General features: G+C 42.6%; 1 protein-coding gene across 1 annotated transcript in view; it reads left to right on the top strand.

Annotated features, from left to right (window-relative positions):
* ltbp1 (latent transforming growth factor beta binding protein 1) overlaps window positions 1-13,038 on the top strand; it is a 93,191-nt gene that overhangs the window by 58,911 nt on the left and 21,242 nt on the right. Inside the window, 15 exon segments of the mRNA XM_046855241.1 lie at window positions 3,122-3,208; window positions 3,710-3,835; window positions 4,338-4,463; window positions 4,800-4,925; window positions 5,247-5,372; window positions 6,543-6,662; window positions 6,769-6,891; window positions 8,523-8,645; window positions 8,878-9,003; window positions 9,208-9,333; window positions 10,036-10,161; window positions 10,396-10,536; window positions 10,734-10,895; window positions 12,438-12,470; window positions 12,473-12,514. Of these exon segments, the coding sequence (XP_046711197.1) occupies window positions 3,122-3,208; window positions 3,710-3,835; window positions 4,338-4,463; window positions 4,800-4,925; window positions 5,247-5,372; window positions 6,543-6,662; window positions 6,769-6,891; window positions 8,523-8,645; window positions 8,878-9,003; window positions 9,208-9,333; window positions 10,036-10,161; window positions 10,396-10,536; window positions 10,734-10,895; window positions 12,438-12,470; window positions 12,473-12,514 (1,713 nt within the window).

Below are 13,038 nucleotides of genomic sequence, written 5' to 3'. Positions count from 1 at the left end.
TAGTCTTTAAACACTACAGAACACTGGAGAGTGAGAACTAACATGAGCACTGGAGTGTGTGATTATGAGTGATGTTCTTTCTACAGTCTTCTACAGTCATTATCGTTATAAAACTAGGAGCTACTGAGCAGCTTATAAAATAGCTTAACATCTGAGATCATCATAAATCCAACACCAGCTTCTCCATGCCAGAGCCTTTAAACACTCAGAGATCTGGACTAGTCCAAACTCCACATGAAGTGGGATCCAGTTGGCACTGGTACATCTCTGGGTGGTACGGGAAGTTTGGAGGCATCTACTTCTTCAAAGGTTCACAATCATGATAAGGTGGGACTTGACTGGGGCTGGAGCAATGTCAGGATGCCTGGGATGGGGAGAGAAAGAGAAGCAGTGGAGAGAAATTAGCGTAGCTGCTGTTCATGATATTAACAGCACAAGTTGATAATGTGATGTGATCAGATGTTCTGGAGCACAAGGTTATGATGTGATGTGTGTTATGTGTAAAACTCGCTAAAAACATACGTCTTTAATCTGCACTTAAACTGGGAGAGTGTGTCTGAGCCCCGAACACTGTCAGGAAGACTATTCCAGAGTTTAGGAGCTAAATGTGAGAATGTTCTACCACCTTTATTGGACTTTGCTCTTCTAGGAACTACTAGAAGTCCAGAGTTTTGAGATCTCAGGGAGCGTGATGGATTGTAGCATGTTAGAAGACTGGAGAGATACATGGAGATAAACCATTTAGTGTTTTGTAGGTAAGTCGCAGTAGTTTGTAGTGGATTTGAAACTTAACAGGAAGCCAGTGTAGGGATGAGAAGATTGGGGTTATATGATCATATTTTCTTGACCTTGTGAGAACTCTGACTGCTGCATTCTGAACTAACTGAAGCTTGTTTATTAATGATGCAGGACTTCCACCTAGTAATGCATTACAATAGTCCAGTCTGGAGGTCATGAACGCATGGACGAGCTTCTCTGCATCAGATATAGACATCATGTTTCTTAGATTAGAAATATTTCTAAGGTGAAAGAAGGCTGTTTTTGTAACTTGGTTGATGTGATTTTTAAAAGACAAGTTGCTTTAAAATAAATCCCAGGTCTTTTACTGTTGAACTAGTGGTTACAGAACATCCATCTAAATGCAGGTTGAGATGCTGGAGCTTCTGTGTACTGGTTTTTGGGCTGATGAGCAAAATCTCAGTCTTATCAGAATTTAATAGTAGAAAGTTATGAGTCATCCAGTCTTTTAATTCTTTAATACACTCAGTTATGCGAGCTAATTGAGTGTATCGCCTGGTTTTGAAGAGATATATAGCTGGGTATCATCAGCGTAACAATGGAAGCTAATTCCATGCCTTCTAATAATATTTCCTAAGGGAAGGATGTACAGTGAGGAAAATAAGTATTTGAACACCCTGCTATTTTGCAAGTTCTCCCACTTAGAAATCATGGAGGGGTCTGAAATTGTCACCGTAGGTGCATGTCCACTGTGAGAGACATAATCAAAAAAAAAATAATCCAGAAACAATATATGATTTTTTTACAAAGACCTGTTAGTCTGCCTTTAAAATGTCCACCTCCACTACATTTATTATCCTAAATTAGATGCACCTGTTTGAGGTCATTAGCTGCATAAAGACACCTGTCCACCCCATACAATCAGTAAGAATCCAACTACTAACATGGCCAAGACCAAAGAGCTGTCCAAAGACACTAGAGACAAAATTGTACACCTCCACAAGGCTGGAAAGGGCTACAGGGAAATTGCCAAGCAGCTTGGTGAAAAAAGGTCCACTGTTGGAGCAATCATTAGAAAATGGAAGAAGCTAAACATGACTGTCAGTCTCCCTCGGACTGGGGCTCCATGCAAGATCTCACCTCGTGGGGTCTCAATGATCCTAAGGAAGGTGAGAAATCAGCCCAGAACTACACGGGAGGAGCTGGTCAATGACCTGAAAAGAGCTGGGACCACCGTTTCCAAGGTTACTGTTGGTAATACACTAAGACGTCATGGTTTGAAATCATGCATGGCACGGAAGGTTCCCCTGCTTAAACCAGCACATGTCCAGGCACGTCTTAAGTTGACCATTGACCATTTGGATGATCCAGAGGAGTCATGAGAGAAAGTCATGTGGTCAGATGAGACCAAAATAGAACTTTTGGGTCATAATTCCACTAAACGTGTTTGGAGGAAGAAGAATGATGAGTACCATCCCAAGAACACCATCCCTACTGTGAAGCATGGGGGTGGTAGCATCATGCTTTGGGGGTGTTTTTCTGCACATGGGACAGGGCGACTGCACTGTATTAAGGAGCGGATAACTGGGGCCATGTATTGCAAGACTTTGGGGAACAACCTCCTTCCCTCAGTTAGAGCATTGAAGATGGGTCGAGGCTGGGTTTTCCAACATGACAATGACCCGAAGCACACAGCCAGGATAACCAAGGAGTGGCTCTGTAAGAAGCATATCAAGGTTTTGGCGTGGCCTAGCCAGTCTCCAGACCTAAACCCAATAGAGAATCTTTGGAGGGAGCTCAAACTCCGTGTTTCTCAGCGACAGGCCAGAAACCTGACTGATCTAGAGAAGATCTGTGTGGAGGAGTGGGCCAAAATCCCTCCTGCAGTGTGTGCAAACCTGGTGACAAACTACAGGAAACGTTTGACCTCTGTAATTGCAAACAAAGGCTACTGTACCAAATATTAACATTGACTTTCTCAGGTGATCAAATACTTATTTGCAGCTGTATCATACAAATAAATAGTTACAAAATCATATATTGTTATTTCTGGATTTTTTTTTTTAGATTATGTCTCTCACAGTGGACATGCACCTACGATGACAATTTCAGACCCCTCCATGATTTCTAAGTGGGAGAACTTGCAAAATAGCAGGGTGTTCAAATACTTATTTTCCTCACTGTATAATGTGAATAGCAGGGGTCCTAGAACTGAACCTTGTGGCACGCCATAATTTACTAGCATTAACCTGGATAGCTCTCCATTTAAGTCTACAAAATGGTAACAATCAGACAGGTAGGGTTTAAACCAGCTTAATGCCTGTCCCTGAGTGCCGTTGTAATTCTGTAAGCTCATGCTCTTTGCTCATGTTTCTCTCTGCAGTGGTGGTGGAGAAAACATCACCTGCTGCTCCAGTCGTCCTCTTACCCTCCAGCGCTAGTCAGGACATTTACTCAACTCAGATTGCAGGTACACACACACACACACACACACACACACACACACACACACACACACACACACACACAAAATATTGGTCCTCATAAAACAAGTGTGTTTGTATTCCTGACTTTATTGAGACACACTGAGACACACACACACACACACACACACACACACACACACACACACACACACACACACACAAACATACGAAATATTGGTCCTCATAAAATAAGTGTGTTTGTATTGCTGACTTTATTGACACACACACACACACACACACACACACACACACACACACACACTCTCAGTGCGATTATGACACAATATCAACATTGCAACACACCATCCTAACAACATTTTCCTTTTTCTTATGTGTGTTTACACTACTAATATTATTTATATATAATTTTCCCTACACTTGAACTTGGAGACCCAAACCTGTGTGCATTCATGATATTACATTTATTTGCATTAAATCTCCTCAATGTTATATTTTTATTCCATGTTGTTTCTTTTTCTCTGTAGAAGTGGATGAGTGTGTGATTAGTCCTGATATTTGTGGTCAGGGGTTTTGCTACGATACGGCTGAGAGCTACAACTGCATCTGTGATGAAGGCTACGAGCTGAATCCTGAGGCCACAACGTGTGTAGGTGAGAGGAATTTTCACACTGTTTATTTACATCTGAAGGGTAAAATATATACAAATATAAATATGTCCAGATGTTTTAATACTTTATAGTTAAAAAACATTCAACTAAAAAAACTTTTTTTAATTATTATACTGATCATTGTTTTTTTTCTATTAGTAATGGTTTATATAAATCATCAGATCTTATGTTTATATAAACATATAATTTTTATATAACATTTAATACATTATTGAAATTAAAAATTACAGATATAAATATTTGTTACATTTTCTTTTACAGATTAAATTTTTCTTTAAAAAAAAATATTTCAGTTAGATTTTTTACCTTTGTTTTTTATTTATTATTATTTATTTTTTATTTTGCTTTTTTCATTGTTTCACATTTGACAGAATTTTATTAAAATAATTATGTTTTATATATATATATTTTTTTATGTGAGGTGTGTGTGTGTGTGTGTGTGTGTAGTGAGTAGTTGTGTAGTTGATGTTGTGATGTGTTACAGATGTTGATGAGTGTGTGGATGATCCTCACCTGTGTGTTAACGGCCGCTGTAAGAACACACCTGGTGCTTTCACCTGTGTGTGTAAACCGGGCTTTAATCTGGATCAAGCAGGAACCACCTGCATCGGTGAGCCTCCAACCCTCCACACACACACACACACACACACACACAGTCAGTGTGAGTCAGTTGTGAGTCAGTTGTGAGTCTATGTGAGTCAGTTGTGAGTCAGTGTGAGTCAATTGTGAGTGAATGTAAGTCAGTGTGAGTCAGTTGTGAGTCAGTTGTGAGTCTATGTGAGTCAGTGTGCGTCGGTGTGAGTCAGTTGTGAGTGAATGTAAGTCAGTGTGAGTCAGTTGTGGGTCAGTTGTGAGTCTATGTGAGTCAGTGTGAGTCTATGCGATAACATAATGCACATTATATACCATAAATTATGTTTCTTGCTCCTCCCCCTGTGTGTATCAGATGTAAATGAGTGTGAAGCTCCGTACGTGTGTCCTGAGAACAGCGAGTGTGTGAACACAGTTGGTTCATACACGTGTCATCAGTGCAGCAGAGGATACACACTGGGTCAGAGTGGGAAGTGTAAAGGTAACACACACACACACACACACACACACACACACACACACACACACAGTAATGCAGTTTATGTGTCTAATAGAACAGTTAGATGTTGGTAACCATACCTGCATTAATCACCTGGACCAGTGGTTGCTATGGCAACAAGAGACAAGTGCTCTTTCTACCTCTATCTCTCTCTCTCTCTCTCTCTCTCTCTCTCTCTCTCTCTCTCTCTCTCTCTCTCTCTCTCTCTCTGGTTCTGTTCAGTGTTATTGGTGGTTAAGAAAGGTGTGTGAGGTGTGTGTGTGTAGTGAGTAGTTGTGTAGTTGATGTTGTGATGTGTTACAGATGTTGATGAGTGTGTGGATGATCCTCACCTGTGTGTTAACGGCCGCTGTAAGAACACACCTGGTGCTTTCACCTGTGTGTGTAAACCGGGCTTTAATCTGGATCAAGCAGGAACCACCTGCATCGGTGAGCCTCCAACCCTCCACACACACACACACACACACACACACACACACACACACACACACACACACACACACACACACACAAAAAAACCTAAAACCATGTAAAAAGAACGTATAAACTAGAGACTAGAACTCTAGAACTAAAACTTAGAACCCAGAAACTAGAATCATCCCACAACTAAGAACTTAAAACTAAAACCCAGATGCTAGAACTTAGAACACTAGAATCTAGGACATATATAGGCCAAAACCTAGAACCCTGAACATCAAGAGTCAAGTCAAGAAGCTTTTATTGTCTTTTCTACCATATATTTCTAATGCAGTACACAGGGAAATGAAACAACGTTTCTTCAGAACCCTGATGCTACATGAAACCACACACAACATAAAGCTCCATCACACAACACAGAGCTACAACACACGACACAGAGCTCCATCACACAACACAGAGCTACAACACACAACACAGAGCTGCATCACACAACACAGAGCTCCATCACACAACACAGAGCTACAACACACAACACAGAGCTGCATTACACAACACAGAGCTCCATCACACAACACAGAGCTACAACACACAACACAGAGCTACAACACACAACACAGAGCTCCGCCACACAGAGCTCCATCACACGACACAGAGCTCCATCACACGACACAGAGCTCCATCACACGACACAGAGCTCCATCACACGACACAGAGCTACAACACACAACACAGAGCTACAACACACAACATAAAGCTCCATCACACAACACAGAGCTCCATCACACAACACAGAGCTCCATCACACGACATAAAGCTACATAACAGAACACAGAGTTTAGGACTAAAGTAAGTGTCCTCGCCATATAAAGGGCATCGTGTGCAACCGAGTGCCAAAAGTGCAGACAAAAAACAGTGCAGACCAACAACACAAGACAGTGTGAGACAAATACACAACACACAAAATAGTGCCAACCAAAGCCAGAACTTAACACAGAGAACCTAAGATTTATAATCTAGATCTTAAAACCTCAAATCTACAATCCAGAACATAAAACCCAGTATCGTAAACTTCAAATCTAGAACCTAGAACCTTAATCCCGGAAGCCAGAACACCCTCACCACCAGCACCATCTCTCTCTCTCTCTCTCTCTCTCTCTCTCTCTCTCTCTCTCTCTGTAGATGTAGATGAGTGTCAGAATGGGAGTGTGTGTCCGTCTGGTCTGTGTTATAACACACTCGGCTCGTACATGTGCAGCTCATGTCCTGAAGGCTTCCAGGGCAAAGATGGCAAGTGTGTGGGTAAGAAATGTACTTTGTATTTTGTGTGTGTGTGTGTGTGTGTGTGTGTGTGTGTGTGTGTGTGTAACTTTGTGTTTATATGAGTGTGTGTTCTCTGTGTATGTAGATATAGATGAGTGTGTGGACGGATCCGTGTGTGTTCATGGTCAGTGCTCCAATCGTGAAGGTTTCTTTATCTGTACGTGTGATGACGGTTTTACTCCGACTCCAGACCGCAAAGCTTGCACAGGTAAACTACCCACAATGCACAAGTAAACTACCCACAATACACAGATAAACTACCCACAATACACAGGTGAACTACCCACAATGCACAGGTAAACTACCCACAATGAACAGGAAAATTACCCCTAATGCACAGGTGAACTACACCCAATGCACAGGTAAACTACCCACAATGCACAGGTAAACTACCCTACAATGAAACAGTAAACTACCCACAATGCAAAGGTAAACTACCCACAATGCACAGGCAACTACCCACAATGCACACACAAACTACCCACAATGCACACACATAACTACGTGCAATTCACATATAACTACCCACAATGCATACATGAACTACCCACAATGCACAGGCAAACTACCAACAATTCACAGACTAACTACCCACAATGCACACGCAAACTACCCACAACACACACACACAAACCACCTATCAATGCACACAAACTACCCACAATGCACATGTAAACTACCCACAATGCACAGGCAACCACCCACAATGCACACACAAACCACCCACAATGCACACATAAACTACCCACAATGAACAGAAAAACTACCCCTAATGCACAGGTAAACTACCCCTAATGCACAGGTAAACTACCCCAATGCCCAGACAAACTACACACAATGCCCAGACAAACTACCCACAATGCACATATAACTACCCGCAATGCACACATAAACTACCAACAAAGCACAGGCAAACTACCCACAACGCACACATAAACCACCCACAATGCAAACATAAACTACCCACAATGCACACATAATCCACCTACAACGGACAGGCAAACTACCCACAATGCAGGAAAACTACCCACAATGCACACACAATCTACCTACAACGGACAGGCAAACTACCCACAATGCAGGAAAACTACCCCAATGCACAGGTGAACTACACACAATGCACAGGTGCACACGTAAACTACCCACAATGAACAGAAAAACTACTACAATGCAACAGTAAACTACCCACAATGCACACATAACTACCCGTAATGCACACATAACTACCCGCAATGCACACATAACTACCCGCAATGCACACATAACTACCCACAATGCACACATAAACTACCAACAATGCACAGGCAAACTACCCACAATTCACAGACAAACTACCCACAACGCACACATAAACTACCCACAACGCACACATAAACTACCCACAATGCACACATAACTACCCACAATGCACAGGCAAACTACCCACAATTCACAGACAGACCACCCACAATGCACACATAAACTTCCCACAATTTACAGACAAACTACCCACAATGCAAGCATAAACCAGCCACAATGCACAGGCAAACTACCCATAACACACATAAACCAGCCACAATGCACAGGCAAACTACCCACAACACACATAAACTACCCACAATGCACACACAAACTACCCACAATGCACACTTAAACCAGCTACAAGGCGCAGGCAAACTACCCACAATACGTAAACTACCCACAGTGCAAACATAAACTACCCACAATGCACACTAAAACCCATTCTTTGCTTATCTCTTATTGATATCTCTTATTGAAGTCCTTTCTTTTTATTGTGTGTGTGTGTGTGTGTGTGTGTGTGTGTGTGTGTGTGTGTGTGTGTGTGTGTGTGTAAAACAGACATTGATGAGTGCCAGGATGAGAGTGTGTGTACAAGGGGTCACTGTGAGAACACAGAGGGAGCGTTCATCTGTCACTGTGAGAGCGGATTTACTCTCTCTGAGTCCGGAGAGCAGTGTGATGGTACACACACACACACACACACACACACACACACACACACACACACAGACACAGACACACACACACACACACACACACACACACACACACACACACACACACACACATTAACAATAAGAATAACAATACACATTATAATTACCCATACAATCTGTTACACACCATATGTATTTGATACAGGTGTGTGTGTGTGCGTGTGTGTGTGTGTGTGTGTGTGTGTGTGTGTGTGTAGATGTGGATGAGTGTCAGGAGCTGACAGAGTTGTGTGATGGCGTCGGTCAGTGTGTTAATAACATTGGATCCTACCACTGTAACTGCCCCCCTGGGTACAGACAGGTCAACGGCACTCGCTGTCAAGGTAACACACACACACACACACACACACACACACACACACACACACTTACATACACACATAACATACACACACAAACATACATACATATACGCAGACACAAACACATGCGCACACACACACACACTATAAACAGTTCTTTGTTTGTGCCCTTTGTTTGTTTTTACTTGTGTGTGTGTGTGTGTGTGTGTGTGTGTGTGTGTATAGACATAGACGAGTGTGAAGAAGAGACTCTGAAGCCGCACAGTGTGGAGTGTGTGAACACAGAGGGTTCGTTTTACTTCGTCTGTGAGCACGGATACGCCTGGACACAGGATCCACCCGCGTGTGAGGGTATGCGCTTGCATGCACACACACACACACACACACACACACAGGTCTGAAGGGAAACAGTGCTGAGTGTAAAGTAATCCTGAGTGTCTAGACGGCAGCTGAAACGCTTCCTCTTTTACTGCACGCTAAAAAAAAGTAAGAGCAGGACGAATGTGAAAGACATTACAGCCATTTCTGTGTGTGTTTGTGTGTTTGTGTTCCTCCCTGCCTTTCTGTGTGCAAGAGTCTATGTTGTGTATTAGTGTAAGGTGGGTGTAAAAGTGTATTGTGTGTGTGTGTGTGTGTGTGTGTGTGTGTGTGTGTGTGTGTGTGTGTGTGTGTGTGTGTGTTGACCAGATAAAGTTTGTATTTCAACATCATGTCTGTCTCTTTCTCTTTTTTTCATCTGCCTCTGTATGTCTGTTTGTCTGTCTGTCTGTCTCTTTCATCTGTCTTTCTGTCTGTCTCACTCTCTTCGTCTGTGTGACTTTTTGTCTTTCTCCTCTTGCATCTTTCTGTCTGTCTGTCTGTCTGTCTGTCTGTCTGTCTTTCTTTCTTTCTTTCTTTCTTTCTTTCTTTCTTTCTTTCTTTCTTCATCTGTCTTCCTTACTCTCCCTTTCTGACTTTTCATCTCTGTTTTTTTATTTTGTCTGTCTGTCTTTGTCTCTCATTTCTGTCTCTCTCTCTCTCTCTCTCTCTCTCTCTCTCTCTCTCTCTCTGCAGATGTAGATGAGTGTGCTGTGAACAGGAGTGTGTGTCAGAACGGTGTGTGTCAGAACACTGTGGGGTCGTTTATATGTCTGTGTGAACTGGGATACGAAGACAAACACAACGGTCACGGCTGTGAGGGTGAGAATCATCATCATCATCTTCATCATCATCATTATAATTCTCATAATAATAATAATAATAATAATAATGTAAAGTTTCACACTGAAATAAACTGTAAAGTATGTAATAAAGTGTATTTCCGTCTCAATAACTGCATTTAGAAAAATTACATTTCACAACTTAAACTGCACCAGTCTAAGGGGGCGGGGCCAAACCACTGAGCAGAAACACTGATCTTTCTTTCTTCTGCAGACATGAACGAGTGTGAGCTCCTGAGTGATGTGTGTGGTGAAGCGGTGTGTGAGAACGTCCCTGGATCTTTTGTGTGTGTGTGTCCTGAAGAGGGCTTCGAGTTCAACCAGATGACGGCGAAGTGTTTACCTGCACCGAAAGGTACCCAAATAAATGTTCTCCTCTATGTGCACATCAATTCAGAGGTTTTCAAACTTTCAACAAATCACCTGTCCACAATGAAACATCTGTAAACCGATTCTGTGGTACCTTAAAAGAGCGACCCTCTGTGGTCGTTACAATAAATCAGCTGCAACAGCTGATTTATTGTAACGTTTTGTTGTGATGTTTCTCTGCAGCCTCGTCGACGGAGAGAAAAGTGTGTTACTACAATCTGAGCGATGAGAATCTGTGTGATAATGTTTTGGCGAGCAGCGTGACGATTGAGGAGTGCTGCTGTACACTGGGAGCAGGATGGGGTGATAACTGCGAGGTGTTCCCCTGTCCAGTTCAAGGCTCAGGTATTTAAATAGCGCCAATATCAAACACCAGGTGGTAAAAAGTAGCAGCTGTTTAATATGACCCCTGTTTAAAACAGCCTCTGTCTGAAAATGACCCCCTGTCCAAAATAGTGCTTGTCTAAAGCAGCCCCTGGTCTAAAACTGTCCCCTGTCTATCTAACAAAAGTTCCCCTGTCTAAAATATCCCCCTGGTTTAAAATAGCCCCCTGGTTTAAAATGCCCCAGTTTAAAATGGCCAATCAGAAATGGCCCCTGTCTTAAACAGCCCCATCTCTAAAATGCCCCTGTCTAAAGCAGCCCTGGTCTCAAATGCCCCCTGTTTAAACAGCCCCCAATCTAATACGGCTCTTTTTAAAATGGCCCCGCAGTCTTAAATGCCCCCTGTCTAAATTGGGCCCCTAAATTATTTGATCAGGATTTTTACACATCCTCTTTTTTCTTTTAATTAATTTAATAAATGATCACACGATGATAGTCATCATGACCATCACCACCACACACTACCGCACACTACCACACACCCTCACACACTTCCACACACTTCCACACACCTCACACACTTCTTCACACCTCACACTTCCACACACCTTGCAAACTACCACACACTTCCACACACTAGCACACACTTCAACACATATCTGCACTCTAACACACACTTCCACACACCTCACACACTTCCACACACCAACACACACTTCCACACACACAACCACACTTCCACACACTAACACATGCTTCCACAGACTAACACACGCTTCCACACACCATCACACACCACCACAAACCTGCACACCACAACACACATCAACACATATCCACACACTACCACACTTCCACACACCTTACACATTTTCACACACTTCCACACACCACCACACACTTTCACACACCTTGCACACTACCACACACTAGCACACACTTCAACTCATATCCACACACTACCACACACTTTCACACACCAACACACACTTCCACACACCAACACACACTAACACACACTTCCACAGACTAACGACGCTTCCACACACCATCACACACCACCACAAACTTCCACACGCCTCATACACTACCACACACTTTTGCACACCCTGCACACTACCACACACTTCCACACACCCGCATACGCTACCACACACTACCATAAACTTTCACACTGCCCCACACACTACCACACACCTCACGCACACTTCAACACACATCCACACACTACCACACACTTCCACACACACCTTGCACAGTACCACACACTTCAACACATCCACGCACTACCACACACTAACACACACTTCAACACACCATCACACACTAAAACACACTTCCACACGCTTCAAACACCTCCACACACCTTACACACTTCCACACGCGTTCACACACCTCCACACACTTCTACACAACCTCATACACATTCACGCATTTTTACACACTTCCACAAACCCTTCCACACCTTCACACACATCCACAAACTATTACACACCTCCACACACTTCCACACACTTCAACAGACTTCAACACACATTAACATTTATGTTTTGTTTTCCACAGATCAGTATGCTCAGATGTGTCCGGCTGGACGAGGAGTATTCCCAGCAGTGACAACACCTCACCTGTTACTTACAAAGGTGTGTGTGTGTGTGTGTGTGTGTGTGTGTGTGTGTGTGTGTGTGGTGTGTGTGTGTGTGTGGAGGGGGTGTGGTTGTGTGTGTGTGTGTGTGTGTGTGTGTGTGGATGTGTGTGGATGGGTGTGTGTGTGTATGGGTGTGTGTGTGTGGAGGGGTGTGGTTGAGTGGTGTGGTTGAGTGGTGGGTGTGTGCAGGTGTGTGTGTGTGTGGTGTGTGTGTGTGTGTGTGTGTGTGTGTGAGAGAAACATAAAGGATGATGTAAGGGATAAATAATCTGAATTCAGTGAATTTAAAAAGCACAGGTGAATGATTATTATAATAAATAATAAATATTTCTGTCGTCAAAATTTAAATTAAACAAAAAAACACTGATAAATATTTTTTTGGTTATAATCTGATTGTATTCATGTATTTATTACATGATGTGGTTATAGAGCAGTGTTTACATCATATAAAAATCTATTTATTATTAATGATGAATTTAGTTTTAGATAAAAGTTTGTGGACACCTGACTAATGTTGCT

Source organism: Silurus meridionalis, chromosome 8 (genome assembly GCF_014805685.1).
Source record: "Silurus meridionalis isolate SWU-2019-XX chromosome 8, ASM1480568v1, whole genome shotgun sequence".
Taxonomy (NCBI): Eukaryota; Metazoa; Chordata; class Actinopteri; order Siluriformes; family Siluridae; genus Silurus; species Silurus meridionalis.
The sequence above is the reverse complement of the archived record's forward strand: the minus strand, read 5'-3'. Positions and strand labels throughout refer to the sequence as shown.